At 35.7% G+C, this 19,639-nt stretch overlaps 1 protein-coding gene across 1 annotated transcript; it reads right to left on the bottom strand.

Annotated features, from left to right (window-relative positions):
* Nucleotides 1-879: 879 nt before the first annotated feature.
* Nucleotides 880-19,368, bottom strand: LOC132565313 (myotubularin-related protein 9-like). The gene is made up of 15 exons (XM_060229953.1): nucleotides 19,289-19,368; nucleotides 17,944-18,104; nucleotides 16,651-16,810; nucleotides 15,897-16,048; nucleotides 14,483-14,611; nucleotides 14,165-14,321; nucleotides 13,493-13,597; nucleotides 10,781-10,906; nucleotides 10,217-10,319; nucleotides 9,447-9,585; nucleotides 8,511-8,595; nucleotides 7,215-7,284; nucleotides 6,581-6,680; nucleotides 4,867-4,994; nucleotides 880-4,302 (listed from the first exon to the last, which is right to left on the bottom strand). Exons 2-15 carry the CDS (start codon nucleotides 18,088-18,090, stop codon nucleotides 4,218-4,220), a joined length of 1,686 nt encoding a protein of 561 aa, XP_060085936.1. The 5' UTR covers nucleotides 18,091-18,104; nucleotides 19,289-19,368; the 3' UTR covers nucleotides 880-4,217.
* Between the last annotated feature and the right edge of the window lie 271 nt (nucleotides 19,369-19,639).

The following is a 19,639-nucleotide window of genomic DNA, read 5'->3' as shown; positions in this document are numbered from 1 at the left end:
CACCAGCTGATGTTGGACTAAAGATGGAAAGATCATCTTTAAAATTAATGAACATGCATATTTTCATCAATATGGCCACCAATAGCCCTTTTGGATTTTGACATTTAAGGTATTATATATATACATTTTACCACTATGGCTGAAAACTTTGAAGGATTTAGACATACTGGCCATATTTCATTTCAAGGTCATACATTATTGAAAACTATTACCAGCAGCTGTTTTTGAAGTTTAGCTTGGTACTTGATGACTGTTAGTGGCATCATTAGATTCCATACCTCTAAAGTTTGTTCCCTTGTACTATACAGCTCTAGTCATTTTGTTTGACACCTTTTTTAGATTCTATTTATCAGTTGTTTGGTTGCTTAATCACCCTGTCCTTAAACGGTTCTTGTAATCACTATTGCTTGTGAAGTTCTGGATGGTTTTTTGTCAAATTTCATAAGTAGATTCCCTTTGGTGCCTGTTGTGGTCATTCAATTTTGGAATTACATAGAAAGAAAGGCCACTAGGTGGCCATCTTGGATTTTAAAATTGAAAGTTTCTTATTGTAGTTCTTTAAGGAATTCTCAAATTTCATTTAATTGAGAGTACTGCGGTGAAAAAAACGAAAAAGATTGAACATTTTTCAGAACAGATGTAAAATAATTCTTGGCACGAAGACCCCACTTGGAATTCTTGTCTCTCTTGCAAAGCATGATTCATCCAATATTTACACGAAATACATGTATACATTCAAGATGACAAAAAAGAAATTACCAATTTAACATACGCTTTATAAATAAGTGAAGATCATTGATGGTGGGTCCTATGGTTTCTTTAGAAACTCTTTGTATGAATTAACACACAATAAAAGCAATGCTTTTTTCTTCTTTTTTTTTTTAATTCCATAGAGCACATCTTGACATTAAACATATTTAATTACATAAATAGCAATGTAAACAACCAACAGGCCTTACTTTGCCATATCACCAGTATACGCCTATGATTACTCAGATGGGTTCTATCTATCAGCCATTTTATATTTTATGTATCGATAGTCAGAACCCTGGCTATACAAAAAAAATGTACAAACAAATGTACTTACAGGTACCATTTAACTACCTTTCTTTTTACAGAAATAAGTTCAAATCTAAGAGATGAAATAATCAATGGCCAATGTTCAGTAAAAAGACATGAAGGATATTTATGTCAGGATTATGAGAACACAAGTTTGGATGTGAGAACTTTATTAAAATCCCATTTTCTGTGTGGATGAGAATCGGGTTTAAGAATCTGTACTATCAGCCATGTCTTGTGGTTTCATTTTTTGATGGGCTTATTTTTGCCATTTTCAAGAACAGAATAAATCCACATAAAATATTGTGAGTAAACCAGGCTATTTTATGTTTTATAGGAACGCATCCTTTATGCTTTTGGCAAAATGGTTGTTGAAAATTTGAACTTCAGAAAAAATAAATCGCTTTTGACCAGTGAGTGTCTTTTGATTAACAAAGTTATTGGACCAAAATAACAACGGTATCTGACTTTTATATGACATTGATTTAAAAAATGCAATTTAATGTGTACCCAGGTAAATATACTGGTGATATGTGTGGCCTGGCTTATAGCTTTACTTTAAACATCACAAATGGCCAGCATTGTTACAATATAAAGATATCAATATAGAGTATTGCACATCCCCAGTAGCTACTAGTACAATGTTTACATGCCGAGACATGAAAACAAGTATTCTGTCAATCATCGTAACCTCTGTGTCAAAACTTAGAACAACCTGGAGTGTTCAATACAGAGAAAATAAACATTAGATTTATGAAATTAAATGTTATGATCAATTGATAGAGTAGTATTAGAAACTTGATGTGAATATCATGTATATGTGTGTGTTACAATCTTTACTATAGGAAACCAAAGCATAGAAAATAGGTAGAACATTACCTAAGGTCAGGGTTATGTAACTAAGGTCAGGGTTATGTAATTAAGGTCAGGGTTATATAACTAAGATCAGGGTTGTGTAACTAAGGTCAGGGTTATAAGACTAAAGGTCAGGGTTATATAACTAAGGCCAGGGTTATGTAACTAAGGCCAGGGTTATGTAACTTTGGTCAGGGTTATAAGACTAAGGTCAGGGTTATAAGACTAAAGGTCAGGGTTATATAACTAAGGCCAGGGTTATGTAACTTTGGTCAGGGTTATAAGATTAAAGGTCAAGGTTATGTAAGCAAGGTCAGGGTTATAAGACTAAAGGTCAGGGTTATATAACTAAGGCCAGGGTTATGTAACCTTGGTCAGTGTTATAAGACTAAAGGTCAAGGTTATGTAACTAAGGTCAGGGGTCAGGGTTATATAACTAAGGCCAGGGTTATGTAACTTTGGTCAGGGTTATAAGACTAAAGGTCAAGGTTATGTAACTAAGGTCAGGGGTCAGGGTTATATAACTAAGGCCAGGGTTATGACAGACAGCATCATAATTAGTTCATTTGTCAAACTGTCACTTAGGAGGTTGCAATATTGGATATTCAACAAGTTTTCATTTCATGATAATTTATAGAAGTCTTAGAAGTTTTTTTCAGTTAGGTTCAAAAATTTAAACTTTGAAAAGAGTGTTATAAAATAAAAAGATATTTTTTATGACATAACCATGAAAAACCAGTTTTGACAGGGTTTTAAATCAAAATATGGAGGACAAAATCGAACAGTCATTTGGTTGCGCCATTTTTGATTCAATTCAATCACCGAGTAACACATTGATCATGAAATAAAATGTTGTATTCCTGTTTAATTCCTCCCATATTGAATCTTCGAGCCACCATATGAACTCCAAATCTAATTCTGGATAACCTTTTGGTTATACCATTGAAAACATTGTGTATGGGTAGGCTAATTAACAAGTATGGGCTTATTGTCATATATACCAGAAGTCTCTCACCTGTACTACCAAAAAGGACTAATAGTTTCCATTGTAAAAACTGTGTGACCTGTCTATACACAGGTAATATCTAAACTGACCTTGAATGGACATAAGAAATGACTATATACAACTTAGCTTTCAGCAATACTCAAACTTTAACTAAGCATGAAATTTATTTTGAAATGATAGTGAAATATGACCGATGGGATTTCTTTTCAAAATACTTCTAAAAACCATTAATATCGTTACTCAGTCCTGTTGAATGGATTAAAGTGCGAATATTTTTTGTTGTGAAATTGCATGGATCTTAGGAATGTAACGCTTTAAAGTAATCAAACACACAGCATGTCACTAACCTGAGCTATCACAATTACACACAGGCGACTACTAACAATTCAAAACCAATGATGTTTATCAATGTCTATCTAGAGAGTAAAAAGATGTCCTTCATTTCTAAATTACTGTTTGAAGTCATCAATACTAGTAACTGTAGCCATGTAACATAATTAATAATTACCATATACACCAATATCTCGTAGTCTTTACATCATTTGACCTAAATGGTTAGAATGACCTACTGTCATCATGTTCCATGTATCGCCATTTGCTGTTTGGAACTGTTTCTCTTTCAAAACCACTGTGCAGAATTTAACCATATTTGGCAACAAAACTCCAAGGGGAACCAATAGGGGCAAAAACCAAAATTGATTAAAAAAAATTCATTTACACTAGATGTTAGAGCGCCGAACAGGAAGAATTGTATATCTCATTTACAAAATCTACTGTTCTTGTAATTCTAAAATTGAACAATATTACCAGTGAAAGTGGATTCAATAGCAGGATGGTGATAAAAACTGACAATAGGATCACTGTCTTTATCACAAATCCATAACCTTATAACAGGCTAAATTAACATTAAGGATGAAGCGTCTCTTGTTTCACAATAAGAATGACAGATAATTGAATATCTAAAGAAAACCACTTTTGATCTCAAATTTAATTTGATTTTGAGCTAATTAAAAAAAAAACACACAAACAAGAAGCAAATTTGTCTTTCATAAAAAAACTATTGGGTTAGGCAAACTAAAATTACTACTATGCTAATTGAAATGGTGACCAAATAGAAATATTGTGAAACTTTTGTAATAATGTAAACAAATTCAGTCCGTCAATCTGGTTTTCAGATGGGCAATTTTTTGACATCTACAACTACAGATTTCTTGTGATTTGATAAATGCTACTTGGAAGTTCTCTAGCTATTACGGCTGACATTTTTGGTCCATGTTTTGCTACTTTCACAACCTCTCTAATCTATGGTACAGTCTACATCCAGTCCAGCCGGCATGATCACTCCCGCTCCCACAGCCTCCCGCTCAAGTGATGCCAATTGCCTGAAAAATAAAACATATTTTTTACCTCTTGGTATCATAATTTTACATTGACATACCAGGGTAGTTAAGAAATAAAACATGGCCTAGAGATGCTACTGAGTAAAATAGATTTTCTGTTTACTGGATTTATCACCCCACCATCAGCCATGGACATTTTGAGACGGGGCCTCCATGTAGTAGCTCATGGCTACCCTACTGATCAATCGGTTTCTCAACTTCCTAAGAATTGCACAATACAATGAGTAAAAAGCATCAAACCAAGCACCTTGAATCTGAACCTGTGATCACAAAGGCCTCCAATCCTTTTGGCAAGTTCCCCTTTAAATTGATTTATCCCTTTGGGGCTGAGACAGGGAGGATCTCAACTATGGGTGTAAGATTCTTAAGTGTGCTGAAATGGCTGTATCCATGGGTAAGCCACTTCACCCTTTTTGATTCTCTACATGTTTGGTTTCTCAAATTGTTCAGGAAGCCATCCACCAGTCGCTACATGGAGACCGTAATCAAAATGTAAATTGGACAATAAACTCGGAAAATAAACATGGTACAGTGTCACTATATTACCTTCGAAGTTTTGTAACCTTTGACCTCAGTTCTTTGTCGTACTCCCTAATCTTTGTGATTTCTTGCCACGCCTCCTTCTGCCTTGATTGGTTGATTATTGATCGCTGGTATAGTCCTGCCCATAAACTCTAAAATGACAAGAAAATATCATAAAGATACAAACTATATCAAAGCTTGAATTACGTTACAATTATTTCCTAAAACAGCCTGACATATAAATAAATTATAGAACTCCTAACCCTAATCCTTATTTCTTCATTTAATTGTCTTGAAATGAAATATTTTAAATAAAACCTCTTTTCTGTCTTTCCTTTATTCTTTGTAAATATTGTCAATGTATTTTTTCCTTTTTTAACTTTTTAGTTATTCTATATCCAAATTAAATTTTTTAAATTAAAACATTAATAATTTTCCTTCATTTGAAAAAAATATTTTTTTCAAGAATCCTCTGTTATCTTTGATTTAAAATTTAAAAAATTTAACTTTCAGTCACAGCAAATATATGGTTTTATTTTAAATTTAATTATTCAGCATTCAATTTCCTATGAATTTTGAATATGGCTATCTCCATGTATGCATAAAAAAATATGAAAAAACCCAAGAAGATGTTGGTGAGAATACAAATCAAATTTTGAAAACTGCATTTGTGAACATCATTCAATATTTTAACCTTAACAAGAGGATAAGAGGCTGGATTGTTGTTCCTGATTACAGCAACAATAACAAAATACTTCTATTTATAGTTAAAACATGTCCACATTATGGAGTCTTCCCATACATACCCAAGAAGGAAATGCTTATTCCAATTTCTAGTCTGTCCTCTGAGAGGCCACACCTTCTAGTGTAGTCCCCTGTGAGGCCACATCCTCTAGTCTGTCCTCTGAGAGGCCACACCCTTTAGTGTAGTCCCCTGAGAGGCTATACCCTGTAGTGTAGTCCCCTGAGAGGCCACATCCTTTAGCCTGTCCTCTGAGAGGCCACACCCTCTAGTGTAGTCCCCGGTGAGGCTACACCCTCTAGTGTAGTCCCCTGAGGGGCTACACCCTCTAGCCTGGTCCCCTGGGAGACAGGACCCTCTAGCCTGTCCTCTGAGAGGCCACACCCTCTTGTGTGCTCCCCTGAGAGGCCACATCCTCTAGCCTGTCCTCTGAGAGGCCACACACTCTAGTGTAGTCTCCTGAGAGGCTATACCCTCTAGTGTAGTCCCCTGAGAGGCTACACCCTCTAGCCTGGTCCCCTGGGAGACAGGACCCTCTAGCCTGTCCTCTGAGAAGCCACACCCTCTTGTGTGCTCCCCTGAGAGGCCACATCCTCTAGCCTGTCCTCTGAGAGGCCACACACTCTAGTGTAGTCTCCTGAGAGGCTATATCCTCTAGTGTAGTCCCCTGAGAGGCTACACCCTCTAGCCTGGTCCCCTGGGAGACAGGACCCTCTAGCCTGTCCTCTGAGAGGCCACACCCTCTTGTGTGCTCCCCTGAGAGGCCACATCCTCTAGCCTGTCCTCTGAGAGGCCACACCCTCTAGTGTAGTCTCCTGAGAGGCTATACACTCTAGTGTAGTCCCCTGAGAGGCTACACCCTCTAGCCTGGTCCCCTGGGAGACAGGACCCTCTAGCCTGTCCTCTGAGAGGCCACACCCTCTTTTGTGCTCCCCTGAGAGGCCATACCCTCTATTAGGCCCTCTAGATCTGTTAAAATTGAGCTATAGTACTTACCAAACTTTGTGGGGCAACAGACGGCCAGATGACTCGTGGATTTGGATCATACATGGGATTGAGGAAACTACCCAATACTTCTGGTCGAGCTAAATAGGTCCTGTAAAACAAGGTTACTACTGATTCAGGAGACTGGATAGCTTGTATAATCTATCTACAGTACAGCTTACGATCAAATTGCATGTACCTAAATATATGTAAAGGGTTTATAACATGGTGATGAGTAGATATGTGATAATGAGCGTTATTATACTGATAACAGGGTAGTTATATGACCATACATGTAATTTTTAGCAGACTCCATCATAATTCCCACAGGAATAGTGTACAATAGAAAAGCAATGATATTGAAGCCCTAAATAATATGTTTATAGTGAAATAAATAAAATATCTTATGTAAAGGATAAAAAAAGCAGAGAGAAAAGATCAAGTTCTCACAGTTCCTCTGTGTCTCTGACCAAGACTATTATTGAATTCTGGCTGATTCAGTTTAAGATTTCTTTTATTAAGTGTTTAAACAATACTTGATACAAATACAAATGTATATTTGAATTAAGTAAACCTTTATTGCTACCAATCTGTTTTTGTTTGCTTCACAGGTAATTTTTTAATAAAGAATTAATTACAAACTTACCACAGAGAAACAGTTTTCTTTGATAAGCGATAATGCTTTCTTTCCCTTTCATTATTGCACAGGAATGTACCTAGAATGTAGAAAACATAAATTGTAAATACTTTAAACTTTCAATTCTGCTATTTCCAGTAGATAAAACATCAATTAGAGTCTAAATTATAGACACTTTATTACAGCAAGGAGATTGACAACAGGTTTCGCCACAGGGGAAATGAAAGTGACCACTGAAGACAGGTTTCATCAGAGGGGAAATGAAAGTGACCACTGAAGACAGGTTTCATCAGAGAGGAAATGAAAGTGACCACTGAAGACAGGTTTCATCAGAGGGGAAATGAAAGTGACCACTGAAGACAGGTTTCATCAGAGGGACAATGAAAGTGACCACTGAAGACAGGTTTCATCAGAGAGGAAATGAAAGTGACCACTGAAGACAGGTTTCATCAGAGGGGAAATGAAAGTGACCACTGAAGACAGGTTTCATCAGAGAGGAAATAAAAGTGACCACTGAAGACAGGTTTCATCAGAGGGGAAATGAAAGTGACCACTGAAGACAGGTTTCATCAGAGAGGAAATGAAAGTGACCACTGAAGACAGGTTTCACCACAGGGGAAATGAAAATGACCACTGAAGACAGGTTTCATCAGAGGGACAATGAAAGTGACCACTGAAGACAGGTTTCATCACAGAGGAAATGAAAGTGACCACTGAAGACAGGCTTCATCAGAGAGGAAATGAAAGTGACCACTGAAGACAGGCTTCATCAGAGAGGAAATGAAAGTGACCACTGAAGACAGGCTTCATCAGAGAGGAAATGAAAGTGACCACTGAAGACAGGTTTCATCAGAGAGGAAATGAAAGTGACCACTGAAGACAGGTTTCATCAGAGAGGAAATGAAAGTGACCATTTAGGACATGTTGTCTTGGAGAAGAAATGGAAGTGGTCAAAGAGGACAGAATTCGTTGGAAGGGACAGAAAAATGACCTCTGATGACAAGTGATCCTTTATGACTGTTGAAATTTTTATTCAATATCTGATACTGCTTTCACACAACAGGGTATCTATCAGTTGTTTCCAATAAATATACAAAACACAGATGAAAAAAAAAATTCCAAAAATCACAAAATCTAAAAGACAAGTTTTTACATCAATTTTCAATGCTATTTTACCTGTAAGATAAGTGCCACAGCTTTATAAGAGAAATCTCATCAAACTGCAAAGTATATACAGGTTGTAGTAATTCTACAAATTATGTGGAAAAGGTTTTCATGTGTTTAATCTTTATTAAAAAAACTCACCAAACTGCGAGGAATAAGCATGTTGTAGAAGCAAGATGAGAAAATCTTCAGTAAATTCAAAGGAACAAGGAAACTGTTGCCAGATCTGAAAAAAGCAAAACTTTCTTAAATAACAGATCAAAATGGCACTCCTTTAACAACAGGTCAAAATGGCACTCCTTAACAACAGGTCAAAATGGCACTCCTTTAACAACAGGTCAAAATGGCACTCCTTTAACAACAGGTCAAAATTGCAATCCTTTAACAACAGGTCAAAATGGCACTCCTTAACAATAGGTCAAAATGGCACTCCTTTAACAACAGGTCAAAATGGCACTCCTTTAACAACAGGTCAAAATGACACTCCTTAACAACAGGCCAAAATGGCACTCCTTAACAACAGGTCTAAAATGGCTCTACTTAACAACAGGTCAAAATGGCACTCCTTTAACAACAGATCAAAATGGCACTCCTTAACAACAGGTCAAAATGGCTCTACTTAACAACAGGTCAAAAGGGCACTCCTTAACAACAGGTCAAAATGGCACTACTTAACAACAGGTCAAAATGGTACTCCTTAACAACAGGTCAAAATGGCACTCATTAACAACAGGTCAAAATGGCACTCCTTAACAACAGGTCAAAATGGCACTCCTTAACAACAGGTCAAAATGGCTCTACTTAACGACAGGTCAAAATGACACTCCTTAACAACAGGTCAAAATGGCACTACTTAACAACAGGTCAAAATGGCTCTACTTAACAACAGATCAAAATGGCACTCCTTACCAACAAGTCAAAATGGCACTCCATCACAACCACTTAAAATGGCTTATCGTTTATAAATAAAATTGACCTCTATGACAGCAAATGTGATTCAAGGTCAACACAAGGGCAGACCTCACCAAAGAAAATAGTTTGACATTTCAATTCCCAATACCATCATTTCTGAGTTACCTGCCAGACACAGTCTAGGAACAGTAAGAATGCTGGCGACTCCTGGCGAGTCTTAGTTGTGGCGTATGCAGACTTAGCACATCGATCACCGAAAGGGTGACCAGCTTGAAGCCATTCTCGCTCCACTAATGCCTCAAACCTGAAAATAGATTAATGTATTATATATGGAGGTCAATGAAAACATTTGATTGGAAGTCTTCTAAACTGCAATAAACATATGTAGACTTAGGTGATGAGAAATTAGTTAAAATCTATTATCAATTATAAGTTAAAATTGGACAGACTTTTTGATGTAGTTAATCATTAAAATAATTGGCTGACTGTATGTTCAGTATTCATAGAAAGTGAATGTATTCCCTATTGCAGTAACACTTTCTTCTTTTGTAACAAGAATATATAGTACATGTATCGTCAATTGGCCTCTTTACAATACATAGTATAAATTTGATTTTCAAGGCAATGATAACTGATTATGAAATATATTGCATCAGCTGAGGTTAAATGAGTAGATAATAAATTATATCTAATCACTGTCCCATCACTTATTTCCAGATAGATGTGGTAGATGAGTTTAAATCACAGCCATTGTTTAAGTGACAAGTCTCCAAATTCTCTTCAAAATAAACAGGGGGTGTTCAATTAAAAAATGACAAGAAATGACACGTTGACTTGATAATTTGATAAAGGAACATTGTATTTTTTTCAAATCTTTTGACCATCTACATAAATGTGAAATTCCAGTCCATATGACCACTAGAAAATATTCTTACCCATTAATGGTGCGACAGTCATGATCAAGGATCAATTGGACAAGGGAGGTAACTTGAAGTGTAGTATCTAGTCCTTCTGATCCATGGACCAGCACAGAAGCTCCTACAAATAATAATAAATTATTGTACAAAGGAGATAACTTGTAGTGTAGCATCTAGTATTGCTGATCCATGGACCAGCACAGACGCTCCTACAAATAATAATAAATCTAATTAATGCAATTACTGAAAGGCTAAACACGATGAAAACATATATAGTTGTAACTTTAAATGTGAGTTATAATCCATTAAATGCAAAACAAACACTTTTATAGAGGATGACTATCAACAGCCAAATTCCATTGGTATTGGGTACAGAACCTAGACCAAAACATTACAACAGATAATAAATGGGTTATTTTGCTACTATTACAACCCATGTGTACACAATTTTCTAGAAAATTAAAGGTCGTAAGTGAGTGGACATTACCCAAAATCATGACGAAAGTAATCTTAATTCCTGGCATATTATGGGTGTACAAATCTATTCACAGGTGCTTTAACGGTCTATGTGGGATTACGTACCCTCAGAATCCATACACTGAGCTACAGTACAAGCACAGGTAAGGATGTCTTTGATGTTGGTGAGCCAGTTGCTAGACTCCAGTTTAGATAGCCACTTGTCCATACTCGCACCATTGTCATTGCAGGCTGGAATAATTACAAGAAACGTTTAACAAGAAACTGCATCAATTTCTGAAAGAACTTATATATACGTTGATATGTTGATGTGTTACTTTTCAAGACATATGATCTTCACAACCACAGAGAGAGTAATCCGTGATTGTATAAAAAGAAAAGCAGTTAAAATATAAACAAAATATATGTAAAATTACACACATACGTCACTGTGATATTGATACAATACAGCTGCAAATGTATGGCTTTCCTACAGGAGCCAGGTAATATTACATCAGTTTTGCTGAGTTTTAATTGAAAACAGTTTGGTCTGAAACATGTTACAAATATATAATAAACCGTTTCAGCATTTTCTGATGTTATATACTACTTACACATAAGGTAGATGTATTCAACATACTATTGATATTAACTGGATAAAAACTTAATATCTACATGGCGTCTGGGTTGGATGAGCCTGAAGCAAGGTATTCAAGCAGCACATTATATCGTTCATCTATCTACAGCTAGACTTGACATCAGTTTGAAAACCAGGGACCCATTACGATGAAACTGTTGTGTTGTACTTACCTACCATTAGCTTGATCAGAGACTCGTGGAAGTGTTGTGTTGTACTTATCTATCATTAGTTTGATCAGAGACTCGTGGAAGTGTTGTTTGTACTTATCTATCATTAGTTTGATCAGAGACTCGTGGAAGTGTTGTGTGTACTTATCTACCATTAGTTTGATCAGAGACTCGTGAAAGTGTTGTGTGTACTTATCTACCATTACTTTGATCAGAGACTCGTGGAAGTGTTGTGTGTACTTATCTACCATTAGTTTGATCAGAGACTCGTGGAAGTGTTGTGTGTACTTATCTACCATTAGTTTGATCAGAGACTCGTGGAAGTGTTGTGTGTACTTATCTACCATTAGTTTGATCAGAGACTCGTGGAAGTGTTGTGTTGTACTTATCTACCATTACTTTGATCAGAGACTCGTGGAAGTGTTGTGTTGTACTTATCTACCATTACTTTGATCAGAGACTCGTGGAAGTGTTGTGTGTACTTATCTACCATTAGTTTGATCAGAGACTCGTGGAAGTGTTGTGTGTACTTATCTACCATTAGTTTGATCAGAGACTCATGGAAGTGTTGTGTGTACTTATCTACCATTAGTTTGATCAGAGACTCATGGAAGTGTTGTGTGTACTTATCTACCATTAGTTTGATCAGAGACTCGTGGAAGTGTTGTGTGTACTTATCTACCATTAGTTTGATCAGAGACTCGTGGAAGTGTTGTGTGTACTTATCTACCATTAGTTTGATCAGAGACTTTGTTGTGTGTATTATCTACCATTAGTTTGATCAGAGACTCAGTTTGAGAGACTCGTGGAAGTGTTGTGTGTACTTATCTACCATTAGTTTGATCAGAGACTCGTGGAAGTGTTGTGTGTACTTATCTACCATTAGTTTGATCAGAGACTCGTGGAAGTGTTGTGTGTACTTATCTACCATTAGTTTGATCAGAGACTCGTGGAAGTGTTGTGTGTACTTATCTACCATTAGTTTGATCAGAGACTCGTGGAAGTGTTGTGTGTACTTACCTACCATTAGTTTGATCAGAGACTCGTGGAAGTGTTGTGTGTACTTATCTACCATTAGTTTGATCAGAGACTCGTGGAAGTGTTGTGTGTACTTATCTACCATTAGTTTGATCAGAGACTCGTGGAAGTGTTGTGTGTTACTACCATTAGTTTGATCAGAGACCAAGTGTTGTGTGTACTAGTTTGATCAGAGACTCGTGGAAGTGTTGTGTGTACTTATCTACCATTAGTTTGATCAGAGACTCGTGGAAGTGTTGTGTTGTACTTATCGACCATTACTTTGATCAGAGACTCGTGGAAGTGTTGTGTGTACTTATCTACCATTAGTTTGATCAGAGACTCGTGGAAGTGTTGTGTGTACTTATCTACCATTAGTTTGATCAGAGAAGTGTTGTGTTGTACTCGTGGAAGTGTTGTGTTGTACTTATCTACCATTAGTTTGATCAGAGACTCGTGGAAGTGTTGTGTGTACTTACCTACCATTAGTTTGATCAGAGACTCGTGGAAGTGTTGTGTTGTACTTATCTATCATTAGTTTGATCAGAGACTCGTGGAAGTGTTGTGTGTACTTATCTACCATTAGTTTGATCAGAGACTGTTGTGTTGTACGTTTGGAAGTGTTGTATCTACCATTAGTTTGATCAGAGACTCGTGGAAGTGTTGTGTTGTACTTATCTACCATTAGTTTGATCAGAGACTCGTGGAAGTGTTGTGTGTACTTATCTACCATTAGTTTGATCAGAGACTCGTGGAAGTGTTGTGTGTACTTATCTACCATTAGTTTGATCAGAGACTCGTGGAAGTGTTGTGTGTACTTATCTACCATTAGTTTGATCAGAGACTCGTGGAAGTGTTGTGTGTACTTATCTACCATTTGTTTGATCAGAGACTCGTGGAAGTGTTGTGTGTACTTACCTACCATTAGTTTGATCAGAGACTCGTGGAAGTGTTGTGTGTACTTATCTACCATTAGTTTGATCAGAGACTCGTGGAAGTGTTGTGTGTACTTACCTTCCATTAGTTTGATCAGAGACTCATGGAAATGTTGTCGACGTTCTATGGGCTGGTTAATTCTTCTCCATTGAGAGTAGTGTGCTTCTGGCTCATAACCACCACCTACATCATCAAATAGGACGTCGTTTAGACATTCCTTTCAAAGTTTACATGTAGATGTTGTTCAAAGTCAAATTGGAACATGAAAGTTTAAAGATTATTTCAAACTGTGTTTTGTAAATTTTCATTTTCAATCATATATAAATGGAGAAAGAGTACACAAAAAAAAATATTTAGAAAAATTTGAAAATATACAATATCCTAAAGGGATCATGGCTCCCAGCAAGTCATGATCTTCATAAATTCTATGTTAGTTATAAGTTTAAATTTTTCTCCTTTTTCACTGCTTTCCTCTAATAGAGTGTAAACAACTATTTCAAGAATTAGAATCAAGCTGTATAACATCTATCACTCGAAGGAAATTTTAGAAAAATGATCAATTCAGTGCTCTCTTATGATAACCTTCCTATGTAAAATACCGAATGACTTGGAGGAAATCAGTTTTTCTTTTCATTCTGTCTCAAAATTACAAGGACAATTAAAGACTTAGGGAAACCTGCCATAATATAAGAAATTTGAGACCAACGGAAAAAAAAGTTGAACATGAAATTATACTGCAATTGTACAAACCTTTGCTTTGGGCTGACTTTGCTGCACTAGAAGATCGTGTATCCACTATGTAACCACGCTTGCCGATGCCGAGGACAGAGTTGACAAGTTTTTCATCTTCCCGACAACGCTTATTGCTCTGGCCTGTCAAGGGCTGACTACTCCGCATCATCACTGCCTGTAGAAGACGAAGAGAGTAATCTCCCTACAAACTCTATTTTACTTTAATGAACCATGGAGCATTGCGTTCAAGCCAACAATTTCAATGACGATGATCAAGGAGAAAATCCTAATTTAAACAATGAAATATGGAATTAACAAAATGCCTGTAATGTTTACCTTTGTTTGTTTACTGTAATAGCTCAGAACCGGAAATCGGCCATGTTGACGAAATTGTGCCGCTTTCACAAGAGTTTCATCATCAACTGTCTTGGGAACAATAACTGCATGTGAATATGATGGACATACCTGTAAAACAGATGAAATAATAGTATGTAGTGAAAACTAAGAAAACCAACACAAGCTTACATTTAAAGTTGCAAACAACACACATCCCCTGCCGTGTCATAATTTAGCATTTTTGAAGCAAAATCACTATCAAAAAAAAAAATCTATTTTTAACAACAGTGACCTTTGTAGTTGAACTTTTGACCCAAAACACAATCCCACACAGGTCTCCTACACTAAACTGACATTGTATCAAGATTCAATCTAAACAGTCATCCATAACTCAAGTTATCATCTGGAAATGAAAAAACTATTTTTAGCAACAGTGACCTGTGCAGTTGCTCTTTTGACCACAAACGCAATTTCACATTAGCTCTCCTACTAAATTTACCTTGTGTCAAGTTTCAACCTAATCGGTCATCCCTTACTAAAATTATCATCTGGAAACCATGTAGTCCACACAAACAGACAGAGGGACCACGACAGACATTATGGTCACCCCTGGTTTTACTGGGACTAACAAATCCTATTGTGTCAGTCTTTGGTATGTCCAGGATGTAAATATTTTCAAAATACTTTCTATGGACAACAATTTGTTTGTAAATGAAAGGAAATTCTTCTGAAATACATTTTCTTTGAAATTTCTGTAATAAAAATTTGTCCGAAAATTAATACCTGACCCTCATATATCAATAACTGACCCTGTTTCGGTTCTATCTATAAGTAGTTAGAATTACCAACAAGGATCTAACACAGAAAACTCAAGTGTCAACAGGCATCATTAATTACTGGAGAAATCAGAACAGTGTATATATGCAGTGTACTAACCAATGCTTTATTTTACACTGGTTGAAGATGGGCCATTTTTCACTAATTTTGGAAAGAAAATTGGTAAATTGGAAAGAAAATTTCAATGCGTATATTGCAAATTTTGACTTAAGTATGAAATAATTTTTTATTGGAAATGGGGCCCCATTAGTTATCAGCCACAAAAAGAACCTCAAAACAAGCCCAGAAATGTAATATTCCTATTTCACTCTTTGAAAACTACGTTAGTGTTCATTAATGATCCAGCAACTTTGTTCCAAGTGAAAGTGACCAGACTGACTTTTGCTAAATTACTGTCTCAATTTTGAGGAAAAGTTCTAACTTGTCTCCTTGAAAATGCTTTAAATCATGACAAATGAACAGCATCACTAACCTACAAATATACCTTCAATGGACAAAGCTTTTAAAAACTTTTTTCAATAATCAAATTTGGCAGACTCATTGAATCCTAATGGTTATGGTGTCAATCCCTACCTACCGAATAATCCTTGTTGACGTAACTAAGCCTCCAATCCTCTGAGCATTCCTTACAACGAGTGTACTCATTCTCTGGGAGAAATGCCTGCCATCCATCTTCCAGTGGCTCAAACATGGCACGATAGAAAAATGGGTAGCTCAAAGTCAAGTCATCTGTAACAAAAGATAACAATTTCATACAACTTACTTCAGCCAGCTTTGATCTGCCATCAAACAACTCTAGTAAGATTTTATTGTGAAGCGTTCTTGAATTCAAGTCAACTTACCAGTATCATACAACACTGGTCTAAATCATTATCAATTTGCAAAATCTCCACTCTCAAACATTGGTTTTTAAACATGGGGCAAAAACTAAATTCAGTATCCGTAACATTTTTTTTATTTGACTTTTTCCTTGAGAATGTTTTAGATATTTCTGTATATATTTCTGATTTTCATACTGAGTCAGGTTCGCCAAAATTGAAACCTTCTTACTTAGAAAGCAGTAGAAATCTGGCCACAATTTCAAACATATCAGAAGTATAAGTAAATTTTCAAAATTGTTCTTAATTCTAAAAAAATAAATTAGTCCACCAGAATATCTTAAAACATGTTGTCTGTAAACACATTTTCCTAAGGCATGACATTTTGATCGCACACAATGTCTCATACAGAATTTTGTAAATACAAGAGTTACAACATTTTTTCTTCAAAATTGTTGAAAGCAACAGAAAGTGGGGAAAAAAAATTACCAGGAGGTATCTTAAAGTTCTTACCAATATTGGACAGCTGTTCTACCGATGCTCCGACATTCAGACAGTCCTCTGCTGACTGAAACTCCAGGGCAACAAGAGTGAAATCTTTACACTTCAGCGAGAGGATTCCACCTGGCTGAGACAACTTTTTTTCAATACTGTCAACATTGTTGTGTAGCAGCTACAATGTATGTATGGAAAATAAAAGTCAATGTGAGAATATATCATATGTAGAATTTGATATTATATAGCTACAAAATAAATGGAAAATGAAAGTAAATCATAGAATTAGAAATACATAAAAGAAGAAGCTATGAAACATAGAAACTGAAAGGAAATCTTCATAGAATATCAAAGTAGCTTCAACAATGTATAGTACATGGAAAACGAAAGCTTTTACCAACTACAAAGTGTATATAAAAGGTACAACTATACAAAAGTACCCAAAAATAAATAAAATTTAAATATAACACATAAGTATATCTGAATGAAAGATTCGCAGAAGATGTACAAGTATGTAAATTAAACGGAAAACAAACTTTCTTGTATACGTATATTTCTGTATACCTTATCATAAAAATGGAACATCAAAGGACATAAATGAAACATACGGAACAGGATGGTGTAGAATTAGCAGAAATGTCAGCCACCATACTGTAGACTGTTTTAGAGATTTACTGTTCTTGCGTCAATAATTTTAGGGACATTTCCTCTATCCCACACACCATAGTTTAATTAGCCCTGAGAGGTTTATCATATCTAGCCAGTGCTACGTACTAATATGTACAAACATGACTGGATATACACAAAAATTTACTGAAAATGAGAGATTAGAAATTATATGGTGAAACCTGTTGACCATTTGCCATCAGCCAGAGGAAAATGTGATATTAAGCAGAATTTGATATAAGATATGGACTTTTTTTGCCTTAAAACCCCACAAGTGAACTATCTGACATGTCTAAATGGCCCAAAGTTTTATACACCTGTTTAAGTTGCTTAATAAATAAATAATGTACATAATTTTTGTTTTTTCTTTTTCAACTGTTAGTATAAGTGAAATTCTCTTACATTTCTTAAGCTACATGAAATATCTAACCTTCAGCTATACTATCGTAATTCTGACATAAATTCACACCAGACTCATAACATATGTATATGGGTTGAAGTTAAGAGGTGCTGGAAGTCCAAAATAAGTGCACATCATTTTAAAAGCTACGGGTAATACTTATCATAATGCAGAGCCTCAAAAAACATCACATTAACTAAAATCTGAAAGATTCCATGTCTAACTAAAATGAACAAAATAAATACCCATAATTCCTCTTTGTTGTCCTTCCTTGATGACAGAATGAGGTGGTGTCCTGTGATACAGAGAGTCCCTTCTACAGATTTACGGAATGGCTTCCACAATACCACATTGTTTACCATAGGTTTCTTAATGAACTCAGCAAACTCCATGTCTGGTTATCACCCTACAAAAAAAATCATTAATTGAAACCTTTTTGAAGTGTACTTTATTTTTACTTTTTTGAAGCTTGCTGATCTTTCCCTTCTTTTGGTTGATGAACTTCAATAATAGTAATGACTATACACTGTGTGTGTACTAGGATCCAACTTATTAACAAGGATGACATCCTTTTTTGACAAAATTTTATTACAAGCTTGAAGATCAAATAAAAATGATGAAAAACAAGGTATTTTTGTTATAATTGTGTATTTAATATATCTGGAGATCAGCCAATGCTGTTGTTACTTCAAGATACCAAAAGGTGAGCTTATATGATATCAAGAAGAATCAACCTCACAAGGCTGGAGGCAAAATTTTGAAATTTATTGTATAAGTTATGATGTCTACCAGTTTCGTCCTATTAGTAGGGATTCACCAGGACCATAAGCCGTCTCCAGCCTGTTGAGATTGAGTCTTCTGGATTTATACTGTGGTATTAAATTTGTTGCTTTGGTAGTAAGTTCTGCTAGTGGTATACGCATTAGTGATTCCTCTGAAGTATTCATAAGAGTGTTCAATGATTATTTTCAAAAGATAGTCGCGAAAACAATTAGGAATTTCTGTTATTCATGAAAAATTAAGAATAGTATGTGAAATACATTTTCTGATCCTGTATCAAAACAAGAAGTGAAAAAAACATTGATTTTTCACTTTAGAATTAAAATATGTAGCTTCTATTAGGTTCATCAGTGAAAATAAACCGTAGAATTTGTTACATGTAGCTCTTTGCACTGTAGTAAAAATCGGAGGAAGAACGGGGGTAGTGTACATCATTATCAGTATTCATTTAGATGGAATGCTCTTGTTATCAAAACCCCCTGGTTGGGTTCAGAGGCTGACCAAGGGGGCGGAGGTCAAGAAATGTCAGCTCTCTCCTTCAAGTTAGCTGGTTCTGCCACGAAGAAGGAAGAGCATTATCTTTCCAAATGAAAAAATAATGCACCGTCTCAGTTCATTTGGAACGTCATGAAAGTCATTATTCAACCTGAACTGATCATCATGGAGTTTATTTTACAGCTGGTTTAGGCCTGGAACTAGAACTAGTTGATCTACAAACACCGTAGATATGTCAGATACATAGAAATAAAAAAAAATCGGAAGAGTACTTAATTGAGAACTACGATAATAATAGCAACATGAATGACTTACCAGTTGGGAACGTATCGCTGATACTTTGGCTGAGAAGCAGGAAGTCAAAAGTGCTGGACCATCTTATAATATTTCCTCCATATTGATCTACCTTACGATAGTCTATATGCTATATTTTTCTCTCTTTTTTCATAATAATACAATATTCTTTGATATAATATATTGCCAATAAAATTCAAACAAAATGTCTATTTTGAGATTATGTTGTTTGAATCATTAGAGAAATAGTAAACAAAATATAGATTAAACTAAATACGTTGGAGACTATCACAGTTAGATATACTAAATGCAGTCTGGGATGACACAAACAAACTGGCAGTCTCAAGTCGTTGATTAAATAGCCTGCCTTCT

This window comes from Ylistrum balloti, unplaced genomic scaffold (genome assembly GCF_031769215.1).
Source record: "Ylistrum balloti isolate Yb309-2 unplaced genomic scaffold, AGI_CSIRO_Ybal_v1 Utg369712, whole genome shotgun sequence".
NCBI classification, from domain to species: domain Eukaryota; kingdom Metazoa; phylum Mollusca; class Bivalvia; order Pectinida; family Pectinidae; genus Ylistrum; species Ylistrum balloti.
This window is presented reverse-complemented; position numbering and strand designations above follow the sequence as displayed.

What these genes read in the sequence shown, in the direction of transcription:
- LOC132565313 (XM_060229953.1), bottom strand. Translation starts at nt 18,090, where the DNA reads ATGGAGTTTGCTGAGTTCATTAAGAAACCTATGGTAAACAATGTGGTA. An exon ending in GACTGTCGCACCATTAATGG is followed by an intron (nt 9,586 to 10,216) that starts GTAAGAATATTT and finishes ATCTATTTTCAG; the next exon opens with GTTTGAGGCATTAGTGGAGC. An exon ending in AAGGTTACAAAACTTCGAAG is followed by an intron (nt 4,303 to 4,866) that starts GTAATATAGTGA and finishes TTTATTTTTCAG; the next exon opens with GCAATTGGCATCACTTGAGC.